The sequence below is a fragment of the Nyctereutes procyonoides genome, unplaced genomic scaffold (genome assembly GCF_905146905.1).
Source record: "Nyctereutes procyonoides isolate TBG_1078 unplaced genomic scaffold, NYPRO_anot_genome, whole genome shotgun sequence".
Lineage (NCBI taxonomy): Eukaryota > Metazoa > Chordata > Mammalia > Carnivora > Canidae > Nyctereutes > Nyctereutes procyonoides.
The window spans coordinates 19669335-19695746 of NW_026575135.1; the positions used below are offsets into that span (position 1 = coordinate 19669335).

Sequence of the window (26412 nt, forward strand, 5' to 3'; positions counted from 1 at the left end):
GCACTGTTCCATTCCCCAAAGAAAAACAACTCAACTATGCATCAGCAGTAGAATGGATAAAGAAAATGGATTATGTATTTTTATAATGGAATACAACACAGAAATAAAAATGAGCTAAGACCACATTCAAAAATACATACGAATCTTGCAAACATAATGAAAGGATTCCAACATAAAAGAGTATGTTTTCTATGATTCCATCTAAATAAAGTTCAAAAACAAGCAAAACTAATTCAGAAGTTAGAATATTGCTATCTTTGAGAAGGAGAGGGCAATGACTTGAAATGAATACATGAGGGAGAGTTGGTAATGTTCTATTTTGGGGGAAGTACTGGTTACCAGGTGTGTTCCCTTTGGGTAATTCATTGAGCTATACATTCATGATTTCCATACTTTTCAGTATTGTATCCTTCAACATGCAAATCAAATCAGTTTAACACAGAACTATTTTTCTGGTTAATCCCAAGGCCAGATGGCATAAATGTTTGGCTCAAGACTCTGGAATCACATGGTCTAGATTTACATCCTAGATCCAACCACTTCCTATCTCAGAGATCTTATCAAAATAGCTAACTCCCTGAGCTTCAGTTTCTTTGTCCATACATAATTATAAGCTAATTATAGTACCCCTTTCATAGTTAATTCATAGTTATTTCATAGTTATTAAGAGTATCAAATCCTCTCAATAAATATTAGCTCTTGTGGTGGTCCTTGCTTTTATTCTTTAAGGAGAAGACAGGCAATGGCCTGTGACAGATGAAGGAGAAAGGATGAGTTTCAAGTCAAGAGACATTTTCAAGGTGAGATAATGCTGAGGTGAAAGAGAAGAGTTCCAAAAGCCTGACTTAACCCCTTCTATTCCCTGCCAATGTCTATACATAGGAGGTAGACTAATCAGGTGATCTCTAGCTGGTGAGTCCTAGCTATGACACTGTAGAGTCAGAGTGCAATGGAAATGCTATCTGAAGCCAATTGCAAATTTCCACATTGGGTCCAAATTCTAACACAGAGGCCCAGAAAATTGGGGGTTAGGGGAGGTAAATTCTCAGTGGCAGAATTATGGGTCATTTTTATATTTTTCATTATACTTTTTTCAATTTTCTAATTTTCTGCAATTATAGTGTCATATAATCGGAGCTAAATACCATATTGATATATACTCATATATACTCAGGAGGGAGGGAAAGAAAGAAAGAAGAAAGAAAGAAAGAAAGAAAGAAAGAAAGAAAGAAAGAAAGAAGAAAGAAAAGAAAAAAGAAAGAAAGAAAAAGAAAGAAAGAAAGAAAGAAAGAAAGAAAGAAAGAAAGAAAGAAAGAAAGAAAGAAAGAAAGAAAAAGGAAGGAAGTGGCAAGATTACACATGTGCCAGGGGTTCTAATATCTTGCAGGAAAACACTATTTCTTACATACAAGGCCCAGGCCAGCAAGGCATCCTGGGACAGACGAAGGGGGTCACTCTCACAGAAGATATCTGTGTCTACAAATAATTCCTGGAAATTTACTTTTTATTGTTTCTCTTCTCAACCCTCAGTTACCTACAAATTTTCTTTTTCCAGCTGAAACTAGGCCAATCTTTTGTTGTAATACCTCACCTGGTTAACAAAACTTAGGAGAATGAGAATAAAAGGGGTTTTTACTCACTGTTTCTTAATTTGTAAAACTAGTCTGGGTGGAATGATCACTTGTTCTAGGAAGTTGGCATTGGACATGTCATTGATGAGAATGGTAGAAAGGTTGGAATGGGACCACTTGCAACTCTCTTCTTCTTGTTCCAGGGTTAGGAAGACAAAATAAGTGTGTCCGCTGGAGGTAGTGAAGGACTCCATGTCCTCATGGGAGATCTCCCCCAGACTCTCTTCCTGGGCTTCAGCCTATGCAGAAGAGAAGATTTTAGACTTTATGTCATCAAATAGACCTGGGGATCCAACCATAGGATCTTGAATATCAAGGTTGTAAACCTGTGGGCTGAATCTTGCCTGTAATTATTTTTTGCCCAATATAATGCTTTCAAAATTGGGAAATTCTACAAATAATTTGGATTTCTGATTTCTTTTAGAAATCAGAAATTTTGTCAATTCTGAGTCTCCATTCCCACATGGCATTATTGGTTGGAGCTGAGTAATGACTGCACAGTTGCCTTAGACTGAATGTTGGGTGTTCTCTGAAATTCAATGTGTTGGTATTTGGAGGTGGATTTTTAGGAGGTGATTAGGTCAAGAAGACAGAGTTCTCATGAATGGGATTAATGCCCTTATAAAAGAGTTGGTTCTTTCCACCATATGAAGACACAGTGAGAAGATGGCTGTATATAAACCAGGAAGTGGGCCCTCACCACTCACCAAATCTGCTGGCACCTTGATCTTAGACTTCCCGGCCTTCAGAACTGTGAGAAATTTGTTGTTCATAAACTGCCCAATCTGTGATATTCTGCTATAGCAGCTCCAACAGACTAAGACAATAGTCTTATTTTATACTTGGTCTCCAGACCTTTTTTCTATTACATGCCTGTGGGCATTTGAAATAGGGATCCCTGCTCAAAAACAAGTCCCCTATGCCACTTCTTTTACAGCAAGATAGGAAGAGAGTCTTGCAACTTCATGATTATGGAATCCAAGTTACTGTTCTGTGAGTTGGAATGTGTTTGGAGGACAAGATTTAATAATGAGAGTAACTTCCCTGCACTCCAAGGAGACCTCTGTCTGCCAACTTGGATATGGATCTTTTGTGCTACACAGGAGAATGGGAAGAGAGAAAGAATAGAGAGAGGTTAAGTTGGTCTATACAGGAAAGAGGAGCTCGGAAAGAGATGACTAGGGAAGGACAAGGAAAGCAATACAGTTAAGGGGTGACTTCAGAGTAGATTGCAGGATAAGATGTTAGGAGAAGAAAGTAAATTTTAAAAAGCTTTGTTGTGAGATAAGAATTGGATTCCTGTTGACAAAATAAAAGACGTGCATACATTTGTAAATCCCCATGAAGACTGCACTGTCGGGGACCCCAGCCTGGAATATGCAGAGCCTAGCACACTTTCCCCATACCAAGAATGAATACATTGCTGGCCTACCTCATCCATAGATAAACTCTCATGTTCTTCTTCCTCCTCCTCCTCCCTTTGCTTCTCTTCCTCTTCATGTTTCTCCTCTTCCTCTTCCTCCTCTTTCTTCTCCTCCTCTTCCTTCTCCTCCTCCTTCTCCTTTTTCTTCTTCTCACTCTCCTTCACCTTTTCTTTCTCTTCCTCCTTGTCCTCCTCCTTTTTCTCCTCCTCCTCCTCTATCTCCTCTTCTTGAACCATCACATTTTCCCGGTTTGGGGATGGTTTTAAGGAGCTGTCTCGTTCAACTTGCATTTTTTCTGATTCCTGGACAGATTCCTCACTGAACTCATCCATCTTGTCACTCAGTACAGATTGTTCCTGCTGGCTTACTACCATCTCTTCAGTGAAGGAAGACTCCATTTCTTGATCTTCGTCCATCTCTTCTGCTGACCTGGAGGAACTTGTCTCTCTTTCACTTTCTTCACTTTTGCTCATTTCCACTTTAGCCCTCTGTTTGCACCTCAGTTTTCTCATACTGTCCTGGGAGTGCTTTTCGTGCACTTCTGTGATGACCAATCCCAAAGCACAAGGAAAAACAGGTTACTAAGGTGGCCTGGATTGGGCCCACCCAGCCCATAAATGTACAAGAGTGAAGTCAGAGAGGATCAGACTTGAATTATAATGGTGTTACCTGGTTCCCTGCATTTGAAAATGACTTCCCCCTGCAAGGTCTACAAGGAAAAAACACAGGACACTGAGTGAGCAGCACTGCCTTTTTCCAGAGTGCTACTTCGGACATCGTTTTTCATTTAAGTAAAATGGCCGACACATCCCCTTTAACATCTGATGCAAGCCTTGACTTTTTATTGTTTCTCGTCTCAACCTGCTTCTTACTCCTTATTTCATTGTGGTCATCAGAGTGTTCCCAAACCAGGGAATCAGTTTTCCTTAATCCCAGGCAGGCTAGCAAGACTTTTTATCACACAATAGGCATTAGTAAATAAACTCTCATTTTGTAGTGATGTGAGACAAAGAGCAAGAAAGTATAAATTGGTGGATGTAGAAAAAGGGGCAGGAATCTGCTGCTCTCGGTGCTGGATGTGAACATACAGAATGAACATGATTTATGTGACCTGAGAGCCCCTTCATTAACCCTACAAATTCCCTGTTTCACAGACTCTAGATGAATTCATGAATATACTGTGTCATGGATAACAGTGTGGGCTCTAGGTCTGGATTTGAATCCCAGCTCCATGACCTTGGCCAAGCTCCTTAAGCTCTATAGGACTCAGTCTCCTCACTTACGACACGCAGATCATAATAACACCTGAATTTGAACCCAGGCAACCAGACCGATCTCAAGGTGCAACTGGTGATCTCACTCTCCTATACCTTGAGCTCCACCTCAACCTACATACCAGAGAAAGCATTTATTAACAATTGAAATAAAGGTTCCTCCTCTCTGGAGGGGTTCTCTGAGGAGCTGGCAACCCTGTATATATGAGAAAGTCTCAGCTAGGTTCAGTGATAACCACAAGTATTGTTGGGTCTGGCCATATAGGACTCTGGCTGGCTGTGTGGGAAAGGGACAAACTCTAGGAGTGTCAGATCAGGACATTCCAGCTATGCATGCATTTACCCAGGGAATAGTCACTGTATCTGAACCATGTGCAAGATGCTGTGCGAAGGGCAACTGAAGCTGAATCAGAATTAGTGACCATATACCTGCCCTTCAGGAAACACCTACTCTGGATGTTCTGAACTCTGGTATTTGTCAGCAACCACCATACAAGCACATCCAGAGACAAGAGAGGGGTCAGGGGGTGAGGGAAGTGAGTGGCCGGGACACTTGCCACTGGTAGTGGAAGGCTGGCTGGGTCTGGGATGTGTGGATGCCAGCAGAGGAGCAGGGTGAGGGAGGCCAGGGGGGCAGGGCAAGGGGGCATATGCAGGAAGAGTGGAGAGTTGGCTGAAGCAGGAAGGGTCCGGGTGGGGGGAACCAGACGTGGGGGCCTCTGTGCTCATCTAGGACTGGGAGTTGGACTTGGCAGGGGCTGCAGAGTTGGTGAGGGACTTTTGAGCCAGAGAGAGGGCAGGGCAGAGTGCTGGTAGGAGGGTGATGGGGTAGTTAGTGGTGAGGAGGATGAATGGAACTCAGAGTTTTAGAAAATAGTCTTTCCATCATAATTCCAGACAAACCTGAGTTCTGAGCCTTTCATCCTCTTTTAATCTAAGAAAGAAATGGTCTCTTTTAGAGATACCTTCTGCTTCTTACTCCTTAATGCCTGACAGATTCAAACTCGGTAGGGGTTAATGAAGGTGTGAAAAGTTAAGGCAGATCAAAACTAGAAGATATCCTTTCCCCTTTGCTTCTCAGTGAGTGGCTGGGTATTTGCATCCCTGTCCATACCTGTTCAAAGATCTCACGGACGTAGAAGTGTTGGCTAAGGGTGGAGCTGTAAGAGTTCAGTTCTTTCAGTATGGTCACTGGGTACTCCATCACTTCCTTTATCAGGAGCTTGTGGAAACACTCATACCTGGGAGGGAGGGAGACAAGACCACTGCCTAAGGGGCGGCTCTACCGAGTGTGGGAGACCCCAACCAAGAGTCGCACCCCAGGACACACCAAGATGGGTTGGAAGCCCACCTAGGTCATTCTGCACAGAGCCACTGCACATGCTTCCTTTCACTCTGGTAATCCTTGGTTTTGCTATTTTTCCGACCACACAAGGAATACATACTCTTTTGTAGAACATTCGTAAAACGCACACAGGAGAGTTTTCTATTGTAACATGGGTTCCCGTTTCCTGTCCACTGTCCCAACACAGTCTTTGAACTTTACCTACATCATCCATTCAAACCCTCCTGTGCCCCAGGGATCAGACTTTATTTGTTTCCCAGGTAAGGAGACAAGGCTGGGGGTAGGGAGGTGACTTATTTGTCTCAAGATACACTTCTGAAACTAAGTGCTGCAATCATTTGGCAGTGTGGTTTCATTTCTATGAATGGTCCCTATAGAATTCATTGTACAAAGGCACAGAGATACACGACAGTTCACAGAGAAGTGTTTTTAATATTGAGAAACTGGAACCAATCTTAAAAAGCCAATCCATCGGGGGATGATTAGACCAGTATGAAGCACCTGTACTGATTAATTCTACATGGTCATTAGAAAATGGACATCTACCTGCAGTTAGAGATCTACTTGCATGGCATGATCCAATTTTTATTTTAAAAACACTGTATATCAAGCAGCCCAGGTGGCTCAGCGGTTTGGCGCCACCTTCAGCCCAGGGCGTAACCCTGGAGACCTGGGATTGAGTCCCACGTCAGGCTCCCTGCATGGAGCCTGCTTCTCTCTCTGCCTGTGTCTCTGCCTCTCTCTCTCTCTCTATCTCTCTCACAAGAATGGATAAATAAAATCTTTAAAATTAATTAATTAATTAATTAATTAAAATACTGTATATCTATTTATATCCACATAAATGTACATGCCCAAGGAAAGGAAGAGGTGGGCAGGAATGAGGGGGAAAGTTCTACATGTTTGTGTCAGTTAACTTTTTTTTCTTTAACAAAGAGCACAAATGTTTTAAATTTGAAAAGGGAGTGAGAAGGCCCATGCTCTTGACCTTTAAACTACATGGCCTTGGAATCTCCCTCCATAAATTTTTCTGATCAGAATTCCTCCTGGAAGCTTCTGTGTTGGCTGAGAGCAGAGCTGCAAAGGACCACGAGGATATTCTCCAAAGCTAGATGCAACATTTTCATCATGAGCTTGCTGAGCACACCCTGGGCTCCTAAGCAGATGGCCTCAGCTCTTGAGTATGTATGTCAGGCCATTCCCTTCTTTCAGGATCTGGTCTGCCTACCTGAATTTCATATTCTTCAGAAAATCTTTGGCTTTTTCCAGGTGAATCTTCAATGTTTCCTCATGGCTTTGCTGCCTCAGTTGGTCCAAGAGCTTATCAAGGCGGGCCTCCTGGGCCTGGCAGCAGCATCCAAAATAGGAGGAAGAAGCAGACATGAATTACCAAAACTCAAAACTCACAGAGTGCATGTGAGTGACATGCAGAGACCCTGACACCCGAGCTGAGGTGCGGGTACCTCAGGACTTTCTCCTCCACAAAGGGGCACCAAATGTGTCACTACGCTTACCCTCAATGCTCCAGGCTCTTCTCTGTCGATAATGTTCTGCTCTGTCTACTTTACATCCCTGGAGACCCAGCTCAGATGGGACTCCTCAGGGACATGTCCCTTACACCTGTCCCACCTGGGCAGGCCCATGCTACACCTTCCCATGGCACCTGCCCCTTGCTCTCCTTGACATCAATTGTATTTGAGATCAGATGCTGGATGTGGCCCTCCATTCCCTAGACTGTGTGAAGGCAGGTAGGGTTGGGGCCCAGCACATCTCCTGTGGGCACAGGGTGACTGCCAGAGGTAGATGCTCGCACTTCCCCCCACCCAGTCTGTCTCTCATGCGCACTCTCTAACAGACACATTTGGGTCCAGGGACCCATCACTAGCTCACACCTGACTGACAGATTTCTTCTACTCCCATCAAGGCCTATGGGGAAGGTGAGCCTCAATTTCTCTATCTGTGTTTTATAGCTAAGGTTTCACATTTGAGTCTAAGATAAGTCTGGGGTTAATTTTTAGCTATGCTGTGAAGTAAATATGGTGGAAACTTTTTTTCTTTTTTCATCTGAATGCTGGCTGAGGTTACCTGCCACCAAGCAGAGCCATCGGGCAGCTGACAGTCTGGGTGTGGCCCTTGCCTCACGCCCTGCAGAGGCTCCCCTGGGCCCTAGGAGCCACACCTGTTCCTCTAGGCTGTGCTTCTGCCGCTGCAGCTCCATCCTCTTCTCGAGCTCCAGGTCCTGCACCGACAGCATGTTCTGATGTGCCTCCCACAGCTGCACAGCCTCTTGGAAGTAGTTGAAGAGATCTGAGCTCTGCCATTCTGTCTGCTTTGCCAGGCCCTCGAAGGATTTCTGCAGTGGCAGGACCCAGAGAAGGGGCCTTGAAAGCCAACTGGCCCCGGATGAGAAGCCCCCCAACCCAGGGCTCCCTTGCCAGCCAGTGGAGGCCCCACATCTCCAAGGACTGGTCATCACTGCCCAGGCACCATCCCTCAAGGGCATCTTCCTGGGTCACACAATGGCTCCTGGCCCTCCCTCCTCTGCTGACCCCGAATCCCCATCTCTAGACCTGTCCCATATTCATTGAGGTCACTCATGGGAAGAAGGGAAAGTTTGGGGCCTAGAAGAAGGATCAAGCCCAGTCACTAGCCTTGGTACCAGGAAGGCCACAGCCATCTCAGCCTGGCAGTTTTCCTTCTTCAGAATCCCCTGATTCTTCATAGCTGAGCCAAACACCACACTCTGCTGTTAAATCCTCACCTCTCCCCATTTTATAGGTGTATTGTATGCTTCCATTGGGGTGAGGGCTCAGCAAACTTGGCCTAGGAAACTAAAGTTGGCCCTCTGCCTTTTTTATTTGTTTGGCCCTGAGAGCTAAGCATAGATTTTACATTTTCTAACTGTTGGGAGAAAAAAAATCAAAGTTATTTAATGATGTGGAAATTATATGAAATTCAAATTTCAGTGTTCACAAATGAAATTTTATTGAAGCCCAGTCACACTCATTCATTCTTGCATTGCCCACAGCAGCTTTTGTGTGACAACAGCAGAGTGAGAATCTGTTACTGAGACCTGATGGCCCACAGAGAACTGAAATATTTACTATCTGGCCCTCAGCAGACAGTGCTTCCCAGCCAGCTCCAGGTGCTAAGCGTCCTGGGGCAACATTACCCCTTGTGGCCCTTCAGCACCCAGACTCAGCAATGATTCCAAGGAGTACCCACTACCCGAGCCACATGCAGCATGGGTGCCAGCGGGCAGCTGGGGGCCGGGGGTGAGCCTGGAGCACCCGGCGCAGAGGAACCACTCCAGAGCCCGGCCAGGACAAAGGAAAATGGACTCGCTAGTGACAAGGAAGTCGGAGCCCCTGGACTCTGGTCTTCTCATAGCCTGGCACTCGGGCGATACCCCTCCCCGCCCACCCTGCTCCCCAGCTGTGGGTCCCCAGCTACATACATCTAAGAGCTCCAGCTCCTCCTCCACCTTGCTCTGCAGCGTTCCCACCACCTGGAAGAAGTGTGGGCTCACCAGGCTCTCTGCCTCCTCCTCAGTGAAGGCTTTCCAGTCCAGCAGCTGCTTCTGGAGGCAAATAAGACAGAGCCTGGCTTAGGTCTGGTGAGGGCTTCACCTCGGGGCCTGTCGCTGTCCCCTGAGCTCTGCTTGTCACCCAGCCTCAGGGGAAACCCTCCTAGTGGTAAGAGATGATCTATGTTTTTGGTCCACCCAGCTTGTCTAGGTGCTGCGTACTACCCATGGTCTCACTGAACCCCCTGAAGGTGTCCTCATCAGTCTCATTCCACAGATGAGGAAACCAAGGCTCAGAGAAGTGAAGACACTTGCTGGAGGCCGCCCATCTGGCAAGTAGTGGGGCTGGGATCTGAACTCAGAACCAACAGACCCTAAAGGTATAATCAGCCATCCTGCAGCCTCAGCATTGCTGCGAGTCAAAGAGGGCTCCTATTTCCTATGACTGAATCCCTATTATGCCAACTGGAAAGCTGGCTCTTCATAGTAATAAAGCCTTGGTTTATGCACAAAATCTAATGTAAACCAACCTACCCCAAATAAAAATGGTCTATAGTCATATACTTCCAATGCTGCTGAATAGGGATACCAAGCACCCTTCCTCTGTCAGGGCTAATACAATCTTGGGGTATATGCTGGCTGCAACTTATCCCCTGCCATGTCTTACAAGGGGAAATGAGAATGGGCACAAGGATTGGCACCCGGGACCAAGGGCCACTGAGCTCCCCAGCGAGGTCCCAGGAGGCAGGGGAAGGGGAAGAAACTGCCAGGGGCACAGTGCTGGGAAGGCTCTCCTAGGGCAAAGGTTTCCCTCCCTCCTCTCCGTCCAGGCTTTGCTTCTGAGGCTTGACACCCTGAAAAAGCAGACTGAGAGGCATGTGGCTGCCCCTGAGGCCACAGTGCAAATGGGCAGCCCCTGGGCTTCTGGAGAACTTGGTTTTCTCATCTCCAGATGGAGCTGGTGATACCTGCCCTGTAGGACCTCGCAGGATTCAATGTGAGCGTGTGCAAGTGGGTGGCACAGCCCCTGGGGAGGCTGCATGGACCATAAAGGCTCTGCTCCCTGTGAATTCTGCTCACCTGGGAGTCTCGGTGGCAGAACCACAGGTCTACAGACTCAGGAGGGGTGGAGTAGCAGGAACTTGCTGGAGCCAGGAGGCAGGGAGGGGTCATGTTGACAAAATATTTCTGTGGACCCCCAGAAAACCAGGCTTTGTCATTGAAGTGGTCTGCCAGTAAACTCACTGTCTCACCCTGTGACAAAGGCGGACGGGGTGGACAGAAGTCTTGGATGTGACAGCAGTGGCACCACTACTTGCAAAAGTGAAGCCCTGGAAATAACCCCTGGGATGCAACCTCCCTGGAAGCAATAATGTCAGGTGCTCTAAGTGGCGCAGATGGTCAAGGTTGAAGTCTGACATGCTCAGAGAGTGTATACCTTCATCAGGGAGGTCTTCCTGGAGGAGGTCATGCTGGGCTACCCCTTGAGTGACGATGGGTGGGCAGAGCTGAGGAGGAGGGGTCTAGGCACAGGGATGCCCGAGGCCAGTGAAGGCCTGGGGCCTATGAGGGAGGAAAGCAGGGGATCCAGGCTGGAGAGAGGCAGGGGCGGGGCCGGGAGGGGCGCCCACCTTGCATGTCTGCACATGCGCCAGACACTCCTGCCAGGTCTTCTCATACTGCAGGCGGATCCGCATCATGCAGTCCATGTGGTAGTTATCTCCGTGGGCAGAAAGAAAACATGTTAGCTGCTCTTCCAGGAGGAAGAGGGGAGACCAGAGTTTCCCCCTTCACAAGGGAGGCAGCTTCTCCCTTTAGCAGAGGTAACTGAGGTGAGATCAGTGGTTCCAGTTCAGATCAGGGGCTGGAATCGCCTTCCCCACAAAGTCCCCGACACCCCCAAGAGAAGGGCCTTGAAGGAGTTGTCTTTATCTGTTCTGAATCTATTCTAACCCTGATTCTTGACTCTGCTTCAAGGCCAATAAGATTCTTTTCAGGTTGTACCAAATCATAATACAATATCAAGGGTGTAAATTAATGAGCGTTCACAGATCACATCTGTGGCTAGTTCCATAAGAAGTGGACGGGCTAGCAGAACACTCAGAAGCTGGCCGATCAATTTTCACCCCTCCTGCCTACTGATTCCCACTTTCTAATAAACTCAGTGTGACTCTTGGTGTCTAAGATAAGCAGCTGAAGTTTAACGTTCCTGGCAGTTCTAGAAACTGAAAGAGAGCACAAAAATTCTGTGGTGGTCGTTTTTTGAGAAGGGCGAGGAGGATGACAGGGCAGATGGAAGCAGGGTAATGTAGGACACCAGGAAGGGCAGATATGCAGTGGAACTGACCAGGAGAAGCTCTAAAGCTTGTGTCACCATCTGCAGGGGACTTCCTAGGCCAGCACATCCTTACCTGTCCTGTGAAGTCCCTGTGATCTCTGCTTCCACTCCTGTACCCTCTGACCTCTTCCCACTCTGACGTCATCACTCCTGGCTCAGAACTTTGCCCTGGGTTCCCACTCCCACAAGATAAATCCCAGCCTCGTGCACAGGGCCCCATGGCCAGCACAGTCTAGCCCCTTGGCATCTTCCAGCCTCCGCTGCCATGTTCTCCTTTCTCCAAAGGTCCCAGCTCTGTCTTGCCTCTGAGCTACCTCATATGCTATTCCTTTTGCTTGAAAAGCTCCCCTCAGCTGGCTTGGCCAGCTCTTGCCTTGTAGTTCTTGACTGGATGAACAGTTCCCTGGCAAGGTCTCATGTGACCCTTAACCAAGCTGTGCCCCCAAAAACATGCTGGTCACCTGTCTGCTCTCTGCTATAACATCCTGCATGATCTGACTTCTGCCCTGGACTGGAAACACCCAAGGCACAATCCATTCTGCTGGTTACCAGGGCCCAGCCCCACACCTGTCCCTAGGAGGTGCCTGGTGAATGGCAATTGTTGCTATTATTTGGGGTCCTGAGGCTCTTACCCTTGGTATTATAATTATAATACCTTTGAAATTCTAAACCTAAGAGCCCTGGGAGCAATGATACTTTTAACCAAAGTACCCAGGTCACGGGCAGGTGTGACTTCATTAGCTGTGTGACCATGGGCAGGATACCTCACCTCTCTATGCCTCTGAGTCCTTCTCCATCACAGGGGGACAATGACACTACTGACCTCACCAGGTTGCTGTAAGCCTCAAAAGACATGGAAATATCCTAAATCTTCCAGAACAAGGCTTGGCAAACATTTTCTATTAAGGGTGAGATAGTAGATATTCCCAGCTTTGCCAGCCATGAAGTCTCTGTTGCAACTACTCATTTCTGAGGCTGTAGAGCAGAAGCAACCAGAGACTATATGTGAACAAATGAGCACAGCTATGTTCCAATGAAACTTGCAAACAAGCAGAGGCCCACGGGTGGGAGTTTGAGGACCCTTGATATAGAGCATTTTTAAACATTACGATTTATTATTGAGCACTCAACTAGACCGCAGGATGCAATCCTCACAACAACCCCACAAGGTAGATACCTTTATTATTCCTCTGGAGATCCCCATTTTATAGAGGAGCAGTTTGAGGCCAAGAGTGGCCATAACTTCCCCAAAGTCACACAGCTGGGATGGTACAGAGCTGGGGGTCAAACCCACGTCTCTCTGACTACAAGACTACATGCTTGGCATCTCATATGCCCAGGATCTGGCCCGCAAGCTGTCCTCACAGGAGGTCATCAAAGCCATCCTTCTGGCTCCTTGCTGTGGTCAAGGTTCAGGGTCAGAGTGTGTGGCTGGCAGCCATGCCAGCTGGGCAGTGACCAGGAAGCTATGGGAGGGAGAGGGTTCTACCAGCAAGGTTTTGGAGATCCTATATGAACCCTCAGAGTTCACTCTTCCATCTACATTCCCTTCCTCCTCCAGGGGGCCTGCCCCCACTCCTGAGTTAACGATGGACTCTAACGTAAATGATTGGCTACTACTTGACCAGGATTCTGAAGAGACCCACGTGGTATCCCACAAACCTCACTCACCGAGGTTCTTATTTAAGAAGCTGAGAGCAGAATGCCATTCAGTCAGCTGAGTTCTGCTGTAATTGGGGGGCAGAAGGTCACTGGGGAAGGAAGATATGACAAGTAAGCCATGCTTGAATAAAACGTTCACTTACCGGAGTTGACAGCATCTTTCAGGCATGTAGTCCCAGAGTAGTAACTATGTAAACATCAAACAATTGACTTGCTAGGGATTTCCTGGTGCCAAAAATATAACCCATAAAAGGTCTATCAATCTTAACAAGTCTGTTACTTAGAAAATAAAACCAGGGACACCTGGGTGGCTCAGTCTGTTAAATCCCAGACTCTTGATTTCTCCTCAGGTCATAATTTCAGGGTCATGAGATGGAGTTGGTGTAGGGGCTCCTCCCTGGGCATGGAGACTGTTTAATATTCTCTTTCTCCCCCTCTCCCTCTTCCCTTCCCCTCCCCTACCTCACATGGGTACACTCTCTCTCTCTCAAAAAGAAAGAAGAAAGAAAGAAGAAAGAAAGAAAGAAAGAAAGAAAGAAAGAAAGAAAGAAAGAGAAAAAGAAAAAGAAAAAGAAAAAAAAATGGAATTTTCCCAATGGGAAAAAGCAAATGGTTCACATCACTTGACAAAGGAAACCTACTTGCCTTCTTCTTCTTCTAGGAACCGAATCTGAGATAACAATGCATACAAAGTTTATGCATTAAGGCAGACGCCTAACAGTACTGTTTATAAGCACTCAAGAAATCACAAACTTCATATCCAACAAGAGTGTTCTGTCTAAATACAGTACAGTGAATTCTCTGAAGTCATTAAGAATAGTGTGGCAGATTGAAAAACCTGCCAAAATCATTAGCTGCTGCCTCAGTCTATTTCTGGGGCGGGACTGAGTTGGGCCACGTGATTTGCTTAAGCCAATGAGACATTAGCAAGCATGACAGTGAATTGGAAAGGCTTGGGTACCCCTCTTGCCCTCTCTTGTTGCAGGGAGTTTTGCCACCACCACCAGAGAAGCTCCAGCTGTCCGAGCCCAGGCTCCAGACTTGGGAGTGAGGCCATCCTAGACCACCCAGTCCCAGCCTATCAGCCCAGACTGGAGGAAACACCTGTGGGAAACAGCCCACAGAACAGTGAAAAACAAGAAATGCTTGTTGTTTTAAGTCACTAAATTTTGAGTAGTGTTTAATAGTATGGAAAGATGCATATAACTAGGAGGACCACATAACTTACTGTCCAAACTGGGACATTTTTGACAATGAAGGACCCTACTTATGGTGGAACCGTAAAGAACAAAAGACAACTGAAATAGTGTGCACGGCATATCCTCACATCTAAACACTATAGTAAGGGCAGTATTGTGTCTTGGAATGAGTCTTGGAACAGAAAAAGGACGGTGGTAGAAAAACTGGTAAAATCTGAAAATGCCTGGTGTCTAGGTGATGGGAATGCATGCGAGTTCATTTCTGTTTTGTATGTAAGAGAACAATATTAGGGGAAACTAATTAAGGGGCATACAGGAATCCTGTGTGCTATCTTTGTAAGTTTTCTGTAAATCTAACATTATTCCAAAATAAAAGTTGAATGTAAAAAATTATTTTTAAATGATATGCACATGATCATTGGGTCCTAGGAAATCCATGGGCACTCTCCCAGGACTTTGGAAAACTCTCTCTTGGGAACCATGGGAATCTTATCAAGACACTCCAGTCCTGTGACATCACTGCCCACAGGCTGCAGAGCACCTGCATGAGCAGAGAAGCAAGTCTGGGACTATGGGGTTTCAGGATGGGGTATGGAATCCCATAGGAGGCAGTTCCTGGGACGGCTCCTTGGGCTTGATTAAAAGGCTCCCTAGCTCCTTGACAGGGTAAGAAGACATAGGTGGCTGTCTGAACAGTGTGCTTTGAGGGTGCTGTCAAGACCTTCTTGTACAAACAAACCACAAACCCAAACCTTCGCTCTTGATGTTGACTGGAATTCTATGCTCAAGGCTTTGCAACTTTACTTTTTTTTTTTTTTTTTTTTTTTTTTTATGATAGTCACACACAGAGGGAGAGAGAAAGAGGCAGAGACATAGGCAGAGGGAGAAGCAGGCTCCATGCACCGGGAGCCCGACGTGGGACTCGATCCGGGGTCTCCAGAATCGCGCCCTGGGCCAAAGGCAGGCGCCAAACCGCTGCGCCACCCAGGGATCCCTTGCAACTTTACTTTTAAGTTCTACATTTGAGCTTGTGTTTGCAGTACACACTTCCAGACACAGATTGTGTCCTGGCTTTACTCCTTTCTATAGTCCCACTGAGGAGCTGCTGGGTCCTGTACATGCATACTCTTGCCTCTGACTTCATAGAGTTGCCCTCAACTTCCTCAGGTCAGATCAAGTCACCCACCAGCTCCATGCTCTGCATGCAGACACTGCGATTACATGGCGTTTCCCAGCAGTGGCCAGGAACACCAGGAAATGCATTTTCCTGCATGTCTTTGGCCCTGTCCCTCCCTTCTCTCAGGCAGGTAGCCAGCCAGCCAGCCCTCTGTTCACAGCCTGTGTAAGGGATGTGGCAGGGTAGAAAAGACAGCAGCCTAGATATCTTTCTGGATTTGGTTCTCAAAATCTAATTTTTCAGGAGAGTCTAGAGCACTGGGGAGGGGAAGCCTTGGTGGAAGTAGGCCAGGAGTCCTGGGGGGGAGGCTAGGGGAGCAGCTAAGAACTAAGGACCAGGACTCTCTCCTCACCCAAAGGAAGGGGGCTGGGAGCAGGGGCAGACTCAGAGGACAGAAGTTGCCTGGCAGTGGCAGCCTGGGTCCTCCTTCCTGGTGGAAGGCCATGGGGGCCAGCTCTAAGACCCAGGTATCTGGGGGCAACAGCTGCCTGGGTGTGGGGACACAAGGGTGCAGAGTAGCCTCCTCAAGATTCCTGCATCCAGCTGTGTAGACGCTGTGATGGTTGCCCCAGGGCATGTGGGTGGATCAAATACAGAGGAACAGACCCCTTCCCCAGGTCTGTAATGGGTGGGGATTTGTGGCTTCACCTCAATGGATACAACCCCAAGAAAGACTGAGTTTGGCCCAGTTTAATAAACAGGGACTCTGGGACACTGGGGTGGCTCAGCAGTTGAGCATCTGCCTTCAGCTCAGGTCGTGATCCCAGGGTTCCAGGATCGAGTCCCATATCGGGCTTCCTTCATGGAGCCTGTTTTTCCTCCTGCTTATGTCTCTGCCTCTCTCTGTGTCTCTCATTAGTAAATAAATAAAATTTTTAAAAAACAAATAAATAAACAGGGACTCAGTCAGAAAAAGTGACAGAAAACAAGAAAAACACTTTACCTTATGCTGAGGTTTTTATCCACCTTGTGAGTTTTACACCTGCATAAAAATGTGCCTGCCCTGGAGGAGACTGTGTGGGGTTCTAATTGTCACTGATATCCTAGGAGAACTTAGGCGCTATGGTGGGGGGACCAGAGGGTAACCCAGGGTTACCAGGGTTATGAGTGGGCGGGACCAAGTTTCCCAGGAAGGGGAGGAGCATCTCCCAGCACGTGAAGCATCTCTACTTGCAGGTCTGTGCAGGTTCCATCCTGCTGTTGAGAGTGGATGCTACAGGATTCCCAAGGCTTCCTGGGTCTAGGACATTCACTGTGCCCCTCACCAAACAGCTTATTAAGGAATCAGAGCTAGGTGAGCCCAGGTCTGAGGGGCGCATCCAGGGTTCCTGTCTAATGGCAGCAGCCTCCTCGTTGACTTCCAGGCTCCAGACTCAGACGCTCCAACTTACCCTCCAAACTGCAAGGCTGATGGAGCCACTCTGCTCCCTACCAACCCTTAGGAAAAAGTCTAACCCCTTAACCTCTCCCTGTCAACCCCCACTCTCCCCGCCCCCTTTGCCACTGCCTCCTCCCACATTTTTTGGCTCAGTCACACTAGACTTCCCCGGCAAATGTGTCGTGTTCTTTGTTGCCATTAGGGCTGAAACACCCCAGAAAGTGGGCCCAGGCAGCCAGCACAGGACTAGGGAACAAGGAGATGGCCTGGCCTGGAGGATGCCTCAGGAGAATGGTCAATGCTGAGGACCGTGCCTGCCTCCTCCATAGCATCCCTCGCTACAGCCTCTTCCCAGTGTACCAGATGGTGCAGAGATGCTCCAGCCGCTTTTCCTGCAGGACTTTCTGGTTCTTCAGCATGCTCTCCATCTCCTTCTTCACAGCCGGAGGAGCCTGGATCCTCTCACTGGCCATGAACTCACTGGGCATCCAGACACGCGTTGGCACCATGGAGAGGAGAGGGGCAGGAGAGGTGGGAGAATGGGGATGAGATGCATGGTGAGGACATTCTGAACCTAAGCACCCTTATACCACTCCTGCTGCTTCCTCCCCGTTGGGGGCCTCTGGGACAATGATGAAAGGAGGGAGTGAGGGAAGTGGGAGAAAAGAACCACAGAAACCCTCACACTGGCCCATCATCATGTCTGCCTTGCATAAGGAATAAAAGGCTCTAAAACGTTCAAGTACTTGATCAAGTTCACAGGGAAAATACAGGTGAAGCCAGGCCTCGGTACATCCATGAGGATGTACCTTTTCTTTCATCCAGGCCTTTTCTTTCATCCTCAGTGTCAGACTCTGAGGTTCTCCATCTGGAAATTCAGGTGTGCAGATGGGCCTCCCCTCCCCAGACCCACAGTGCAGATGGACAGACATTCTTTGGCATCCGTCCTCCATGGATACCATGGCCCAACGAGCAAAAGAAAGCCTTGCTTGTTGGCCAGATTAACAAAAATGCCACCTGGTGGAGGAAGCATGGAGATAGGCCTTCTCCCTCCCTCCCAGAGGTGAAACTACCAGAGGCCAGGAAGTACTAAAGCCCAAGGGAGCACCATTCTCAGCTCAGTACTACAGGGTTACATGTAACAGTAGAGTGGAAATTGGGCAGATAACAGGCAGATGTTTTCAAACAATTGGTACTATGCTCAGAAAATGCTTATGTGATAATGTTTATGAAGAAAATAAGATATAGAGTGACATATGCAGTGTGGCTCTAAAGAAGGTTGGGAGGAAATATACCAAAATATCAGCTGTGCTTCTCCCTGTGGTGAGAGATTAATAGTGATTTTTAATTTCTTCTTTACATTGTTATCTACTGTACCTTAAAAAAAAAAAAAGAGCACATGGTTTTACCCTCCAAAAGAACAGCAGCATTTTGGAGTATGGAAAATAGGAGGGCAGGGCCACCTGCTTGCTGTGCCAGCCTTCCAGGTGGGCCAGGGAAGAGCTGCGGGCAGTGCGGGCAGTCACAGACCTGAAACTCTGCACCAGCACCTGCTTCTTGAGAGCCTTCCAGGTGTCCACCAGGCTCTGCCAGCGATGGTGGCTCTTGAGCTCCTGCTGCAGCGTGGCCTCCATCAGGTTGATGAACAGCTGGGCGATGGCCCTCCGGTTGGCCAGTAGGGCTTGGTTTATAACCTGTGGTACAGGCGGGCAGGCTCTACACGAGGCAGACGCTTTCCAAGGTGAGAACTGGGCTGGGTTGGAGAGGGATGGAGGGGGGCTGCGGCGGGGGGCCAGGTGAGGTGCAGGCTGAGGGCCTGGGGCCTAGTGGGGCTGAGTAGGGCTGTGGCGGCATCTAAGGGACACTGAGGGGTCACTGGACACTCGATGAAGTTGCCAGGGGCTGAGCAGCCCTGGTCAGTGACAGGGGTCTTTCCTGAAGGCTTACCTATGAATCCTGACTTACCTATGTACCTTCTTCAACCCAGTCCCAAGACCATATCAGATTGTTAAAGAAGCTGGTTTTAGTTCACTGGAGATAAGCACTCTCATGGGCTCTTAGTGTTTAAATGTTTGGGTTGTGTTTTTTGGGGTTTTTTTTTTATGAATTTGTTCCAAAAGCAGAATGCTCATGCCATCAGGGACCAGTCACATATGGTTGTGAGGAGAATGAAGACCCAATTGCCAAATGAGGCCAGAGCTAGAACGTTCTTCCACAGTCCTCCCAGTGATCCTCCCCTGGGCATCCTTGGCAAGGCAGTGGGGACAATTCTTCATTTTTGTGGCACTGTTCTGCCACTGAGTAGCCTTCCCCCTTTCTGAGAGCAGTCTCTCCCATGGCCCCCAGGAGTGCAACAGCCAAATGTCCCCATAACTGCCCCAAGCCCTCAAGGGACCACCTTGGAGCAAGGGTGAGAACCTGCCAAGCTCAACAGGTAGAAATCCCAGTAACAATTTTCACTGGAATCTGAGATTTGTTGCCAGCTATACTTCCTAGCTGGGGGGCACTGGCAGGTTTTTCCTAAGCCTCCAATTCTGCTGCCATCATGTGAGGCTATTGCTATTGGCATCACAGGGATTTTGTGAAATTAAATGAGATAGATGCACGTAGAGTAAGTAGCCAGTGCTAGTTGTTATAATGAGTAAAATAAGCATGTGGAAGTCAAGCAATGAAACATCCCTGGGATGCTGCTAACTCTGACTCCCCTAATAGATCCATTGGATGAAAGTTAGGCACTCTTGCTTGTCTCACATGACCAAGGCCACTGCTAAGCTCTCTTTTACCACCCCCTTCCCCCAACAGGTATTGGTCTTTAAGCATCATTCCTCCCATTTTATGGACAGGGAGTTCAAGGTACACGAACGGACTTATTTCAGGAGCTTGTGTATCTGGGTAGTGGAGCAGGGGGTCTGTGTCAGCTCCCTGTCTGTGCTTTGTCCAGGACTCCGAGGTGCAGACCTGACCCGGAGCCCCTCTGGGATTCTGAGCACTGTGCTCCTTTCACCCTGTGACTGCCAGGAGGCCCATGATCTGGCAAGCCCTGCTTACTGCAGGGGACCTGGAAGCCCATGCAAGCAAAATGTGCTCCTGAGTAGCCAGAGGAAGCAACAACATGGATGGGCATAGAGGGTGAAATGCTAAGTAAGTCAGACAGAGAAAGGCAAATATCATGATTTGACTCATGTCAAATTTAAGAAACAGGGATCCCTGGGTGGCGCAGCGGTTTGGCACCTGCCTTTGGCCCAGGGCACGATCCTGGAGACCCGGGATTGAATCCCATGTCGGGCTCCCGGTGCATGAAGCCTGCTTCTCCCTCTGCCTATGTCTCTGCCTCTCTCTCTCTCTCTCTCTCTCTGTGTGACTATCATAAATAAATAAAAATTTAAAAAAAATTTAAGAAACAAAACAAATGAATAAAGAAAAAAAGAGGCCTAAAAACCTCCCAGATTCTTAATATAGAGAACTGGTGGTCACCAGAGGGGAGGTGGGCAGGGGGTGGGTGAAACAGCCCAAGGGGATTAACAGCACGTCAGTCACGATGAGCTCTGAGTGATGTACGGGATCGCGGGATCACCGTACTGAACGCCTGGGACTGACATCACACTGTGTGCTAATTACACTTGAGGAAAACACGTACATATGTACATAGGTGTCCTTTCACATGGCGGGGGAATCAGACTTAACTCTGACTTTGGAGGCATTTTGGACAACCTCAAATTTCTTGTTTTCTACACCCAAAGAAAGCAGCTGGGGAAGGGTGGGGTGTGAACAGGGAAGCAGCAGGGACAGAGCCAGGAGGTAGACATGGTTTAACAGTAGACACTGACAGCCCACAGGAAGGCACATGAGAACCACTAGAAAAATAAACAGAGCAGGCTGGGGTCGCCAATGAGGGCACAAAACCACCCTGAGGGCAGGACAGTTCCATCATCCAGCACCTACTGCACTGCACCCAGGTAAGCTGAGACGGGGCCCAGTAGTGCTTGTAAAATCATCAGTGCTCAAACCAGTGACACTGGGCTAGGTAACTGGGATTAAGACAGCAGGGATGTTTGCCATGTACTTTAGAAAGATTTCTATTGGAAGTACTTAACTCTGGTTCTGAACCCAAGTGACCAGCTTGAGTTACTTGGAAATGTGACCCATGAGAAAACCATCATTCCCGAGACATAGGGCTCTGGGGCATCCTCAGGTCCTGCTCCACCTATGGGCTGATCCCGTAGTACATGCAAACCACTCACCATCGCTTCCTTATTTATCAGCCCGTACACATCGGGCTGCACGAGGTAGGATGTTTTCTCTATGATTTCCATGTATTTCTTCAACACACTTTTGAGCTAGAAACAAGGTGCCATTGTTAGCGACTCTCTTTTCCTGGAGACCTACAAGGATACAGACAAGGCCTCACACATCCCACAGGTGAAAACCACCACAAGCCCACCTGCAGGCCAACTCACTTTATCTGCCCGGGAGAACTCAGCCTTGTGGAGGGCCTCATCCAGCTCCTTGATCCTCTGCTTCTGGACCTGGAACTTCTCTGCCACCTGCTCCCACAGCTCCAACAGGGTCTATGCCAAGAAGCATAGGGTCAGGCTAGGAGGACAGATGGCAGGGAAGGAAAGAGCAGGACCTGGGTGGGACAGGCCTGGCCACAAGGGAACCCCTACTTGGATGGTGTAGTCTTCGAGGTTGGTGTTGCTTTCCACCTTTTTGAAGAGTTGGTCCATGTCTTCATTAGACTTGGCCAGCTTTTTTAAAAGAAGTATTCCTGGCTCCAAGATGAAGGGTTCCATTTCCTAAAACAGGCCAGTAGGGCAATGGCCATGGTATTGACACCACCAGGATGGGTTGGGGGTGGGGGAGTGTCCCTTCCCCACCACCCCCTACCCTGTGATGGGGAAGTGTCAGGTGTGGTCCTGCCTCAAACTGATAATCATTACCTAGGCCTGAGGAGGTATGGTGTACTAATTAGTTCACAGCCTGAGCACAAGGTCAGGCACCATTTATTCAGTGCTGGGTGCTCTGCTCCTGGCTGATCCCTTGTCCTCAGACCCACTTGGTCCTCATCACAGCCCATGAAGTAGGTGCTGACATCAGGCCAGGTCCGTGGTTGGGGCTTAACAAATATTCATTAAAGAAGTGGCCAGTGATAGAATTCCAAGTTTACTTCCAATGAGGAAACTGGGGCTCAGTTATGTTGCACAACCAAAGCCCCAGAGTCATGGGCAAAAGTAGAGCTCATGTACACCTGGGACAGATGAGTGAAATCACGACTGGCTGGGAGTGGGAAGATGAGTACCCCCCAGCAGGACTGAGCAGGGAGCTCAAGGGCTGGGCTCTGGCATCAGCCCTGGAGCCCAGTTTCCACCTGACCCCTTATGTGCCAAGTCATGCAAGACCTTCTGGGTCTCACCTGTAAAGTAGGAGTAAAAAGTACCTGACTCAGAGAGCTGTGCTCATAACAAGCACTAATGATAAGCCACTCAAACATGGCTACTCTGATTCTGTCTACACCACTGTGAGCCACTCAGGACCTCTGAGCTGGAGGAGAGGGGTTAGGAGGGTAGGTGCCGTGACAAGCCCACCTTGGGAATGGCCCGGGAACAGAAGGGGAGAGAGGGAGGACTCTCACCATCCCAATCTGAGCAATCTCCTCCTTAAAGCTCCCCAGAGCATTCTCGTAGCCTTGCCTCTTAGAGTCTACACCGGTGGTCCCCAGGGAGGTGGCGCAGATCCTCTCAGGAACTGGGGAAGAACAACAGAGGTGAGGAGGCTGTCCTCAGAGTTTCAAGGCAAGAAGAGAGTGCCCAGGAAAAGTCAGCAAGGCAGAAAATGCCTTGGTTCAGGAGAATGACCCCAAAACCAGGCCACAGTGTCAGAGGCTTAAGGAAAAAGGAGAAAAGACAAAGGTGATCCCTAAGCGTTATAAGAAACGAAGTCTTGCTTCAACAGTTAAATGCCAGAAAAAATTTCCAAACAGTACGTATAGGATGGGACCATTTATGTTAAAAAAAAAAAGTTTTATGGAAGCAAATACATATACAGATAAGAATAACCAACACTTAGATAGCACTTACCAAGTACCAGGCATTGTTCTAACTCAACTAGCACTCCTGAAGAGGCCGAGAGGCAAGTTCTATTTTATCAGCCTCATTTTACAAGTTAGGACACTCAGACATGGAGGATAAAGAACAAACACAGTCAGTGGCTGAGCAGGGGTTTGGATGTGTGCTCTAGGGTGTGCGTTCCTGCCCTGTGCTCTGCTGTCCCTGAATCTATGTGGGAACCTCAACACCATATGCCCCATGTGGTTTCACAGCGGGTGACACTCTTGGGAGGAGAAGCAGTGCTATGTGAAGGGAGAATCTTTACTTTCTGCTTATTTCCTTCTTTTGTTTTTCCACAATAAGCATGTACTAGGGGGTGCCTGTTATAAGTTCAAACCCCACGTTGCGTGTAGAAATTACTTATAGTGAGCATTTATTATTTTTTTAATTAGGAAGAAAAAGTCTTCCTCCATAGTATGAAGACAATGTAGACTGAGATCCTCTTGTGACATTGCAGTAAAGCAAGCAACATCCATTACTGATTTTCATCAGTAAATGCTGAGTGTGCAGAGCCCCTTGCTCCCTCCCCAGCTCCCTGCATTGAGGAGAAGGCCCAGGAGAAGAGGCTCGGGCAAGGAGGCCGAGGGGAGAAAGCCAGGCCTGCTCTCAAAGTTGAACAGAGGCTCACCGATGGTGTCCATGAGGCCCCGGACCTCTCGGGCAGCAGCAGTGCTCTCACTTTCTTGAGATTTTTTCTTCTTGATCATTTCCTTTTCCCTGAAGTACAAGCAGAGAAGACAGTAAACCCCCAGCTACCTCCCCCACACCAGGGCACCTCTGGCACAGAAGGGAATCTTCAGAGGGATCCTGGGTATTGGCGATAACCCAGGCCTACCCTGTCCCAGACAGCCCTGAGGCTGTACCCATCTCCCAACAGACACTGCCCAGGTATCTACTGCCAGCAGGCTCCACGGTCCCTAGACACATAATCAAAGTCTGCTTCTGCTCTAGCCGCAAACCAAGTGTGGGTAGTAAGCAAGAGCCCTTTCTCCATGGGGAAACTGAGGACCAGAAGGGGCGTGGCCATCCTGGGAAAGCCAGGCCAGTGCTAAGCATTTAGCATTTGCTCCTTCAGCAACCCATCCTATGAGGCATTTGGGGTAACCCCATTGTGCAGGATGGGGGAGGGGGCTTAGAGAAGTCACGGTACAAAGCAGAGCTGAGACTCCTAGACCCATGTGAGAGGCCAAGGTCCATGGTCCATGGGGTTTCAGCATGGGAGGAGAAAGCTAAGACCCAGGGTGGTCAAGTATCTCAGCAGGGAGGACGAGGGTGGGTGAGCATGACCTTAGCTTTGGAATAACACTGTCTACAGGACAAACAGCACAGAAACACAACAGGTCTCAACGACACCTGTCATGCCTCAGGGCCCCCACATGTGCAGTGCTTTCTACTCATTTCTCACGCAGTCCTCACTGCAGCCTTATTAGCGAGGAAGATCACAGGGCCTGGGCTGACCCTCCAGAGGTGGGTCTTTCTACCTTGTCAGTTAGGTGCCCATGGGAGCCCCAGGTACTCTGACTACAGGAATGCTGATGGCTCTGGCTTCTCGGCCACTTGACCCAAGAACTTGACACTGGTGCTGTTCTACCCCTACCTTGGGCTCCTCTTCCACTCACCCAGGGGTCCTGCCCTGGGTGAAGGAACAAACTGGTTGGCTTTGGCTGGCTGAATTTTCAAAAAGGGGACAAGGCCCTCCAGAGAGATGCCAATGCTGAGTCAGTGACCCTAGTCATCTGAGGGCAGCATAGCCTGGCAGGTTACAAACACATCTTTCTTCCTGCCACAGGCCACAGGGAGGTGTCCTCTGGATCTGGGTCCAGGGCAGAGCTGTCTTTGTCTGTTCCAGAAAACAAGCACAGCACAGTGCCAGCACCTTCCATGAGAAGTGCCTTTCTTAAAACACTGTCCTGTGGGGCAAAAAGCTCCTGACTGATGCTCTATCTGGTTATGGGATAACGGGCGGTCCTAGGCTAAACCCTGGGGAAGCGGAGATTGGTGGGAGGCACAGGTAACTCTCAAGTCAGCTGAGAGGGGGCTTAGACCCTTGTGGGAGTCAGAGTTACAGCCAGGCTGCAGGACAGTCCTCTTGGGAAGTAGGGGTACATCGGCTGGCACCCACCTCTGTGCCTCTGGATCCCTGCACTGGGCATCAGGTACAGGGCCTAGAGAACACTGACTTCTAGTCTGGGCTTCGGTGACCAGTGGGTTTGCCCATCTGGAGGTAGCTAAAGGTGCTGAGGGTCATAAACCTCAGGAGAGGGACACGTGGGTGGCTCAGTGGTTGAGCACCTGCCTTTGGCTCAGGTTGTGATTCTGGAGTCCTGGGATCAAGCCCTGAATCTGGCTCCCCATAGAGAGCCTGCTTCTCCCTCTGCCTATGTATCTGCCTCTCTCTCTGTGTCTCCCATGAATAAGTAAATAAAATCTTGAGAAGAGAGAAGAGAAGAGAAGAGAAGAGAAGAGAAGAGAAGAGAAGAGAAGAGAAACCTCAGGGGAGATTTCCCTGGGAAAAGTCAAAGGTAGGTCAGGGCAGAGACCTTTACCCAGCATTGGCTCAATCTCTGCCCCAAAGTAGGTGAGGGAGAAAACAAAGGCAGGAAGAGAAAGACTGACTTCCCCTTCAGAGCCCCAGACCAGGGAAGGGTCTATGGCTTGTGCAGAGCTTGGAGAGCCAAGGGAAGCTCAGCCCCAGTGCCCCGGTGAGGTAGATGCAGATTCTCTTTTCCCTCTTCTTTCCTTTTTCCCTGCTTGAGGAGTCTGAGCTCAGGAATCTCAAGTTCAACTTCTAAATGTGGAGGTTCAGGAGGAACTCCCAGTCTCCAGCCCCAATACCATAGCCACCCATCTCAAGGAATGGCGCCTTGGTTGTCCACGCAAGTGCTCAAGCCACAGACCTTGGACTCTCAGGAGCCCACTCCTCCCATCCAATCCACAACCTAGTCTGGTGGGTTCTGCCTCCAAAATATATGTGAAGTAACCTACTCTCTGTCTTGCAGCCCCACCAGGCTTATAGTGACAGCAGCAGCCTCCTCTCTGGCCTCCCTGCCTCTTCTTGCAGCTCCCCACATTCTGCACACGGCAGCCAGAAGGCCTCAGAAAGGTAAATCAGTGCTCACTTCAGTAGTCCAAAATCCCGACTGTGGTCAGCAAGCCTCTCCTAGCCTCATCTCCCACCCTTCTCCTCAGGCCCACTGACTTCTTCAGCCTTCTGGATTGGACTGAGCTCTTCCTGCCTCAGAGCCTTGCCCCATGCTTCCCTTCCCTCATCCTCTGGTCTCAGGGGCTTTCCTGACTTCTGGGCCCCCATTCATCCTCTGGGTCAGAGTCTTCCCACCGTTGGGGGGACTT

At 48.6% G+C, this 26412-nt stretch overlaps 1 protein-coding gene across 1 annotated transcript in view; it reads right to left on the reverse strand.

Annotated features, from left to right (window-relative positions):
- CCDC180 (coiled-coil domain containing 180) overlaps positions 1-26412 on the reverse strand; it is a 63768-nt gene that overhangs the window by 34785 nt on the left and 2571 nt on the right. The window contains 17 exon segments of the mRNA XM_055302237.1: positions 1641-1870; positions 3064-3201; positions 3289-3596; positions 3725-3764; positions 5444-5570; positions 6903-7018; positions 7854-8027; positions 9132-9254; positions 10832-10920; positions 13210-13289; positions 17315-17434; positions 18485-18648; positions 21196-21291; positions 21412-21522; positions 21622-21750; positions 22587-22699; positions 23690-23778. Of these exon segments, the coding sequence (XP_055158212.1) occupies positions 1641-1870; positions 3064-3201; positions 3289-3596; positions 3725-3764; positions 5444-5570; positions 6903-7018; positions 7854-8027; positions 9132-9254; positions 10832-10920; positions 13210-13289; positions 17315-17434; positions 18485-18648; positions 21196-21291; positions 21412-21522; positions 21622-21750; positions 22587-22699; positions 23690-23778 (2247 nt within the window).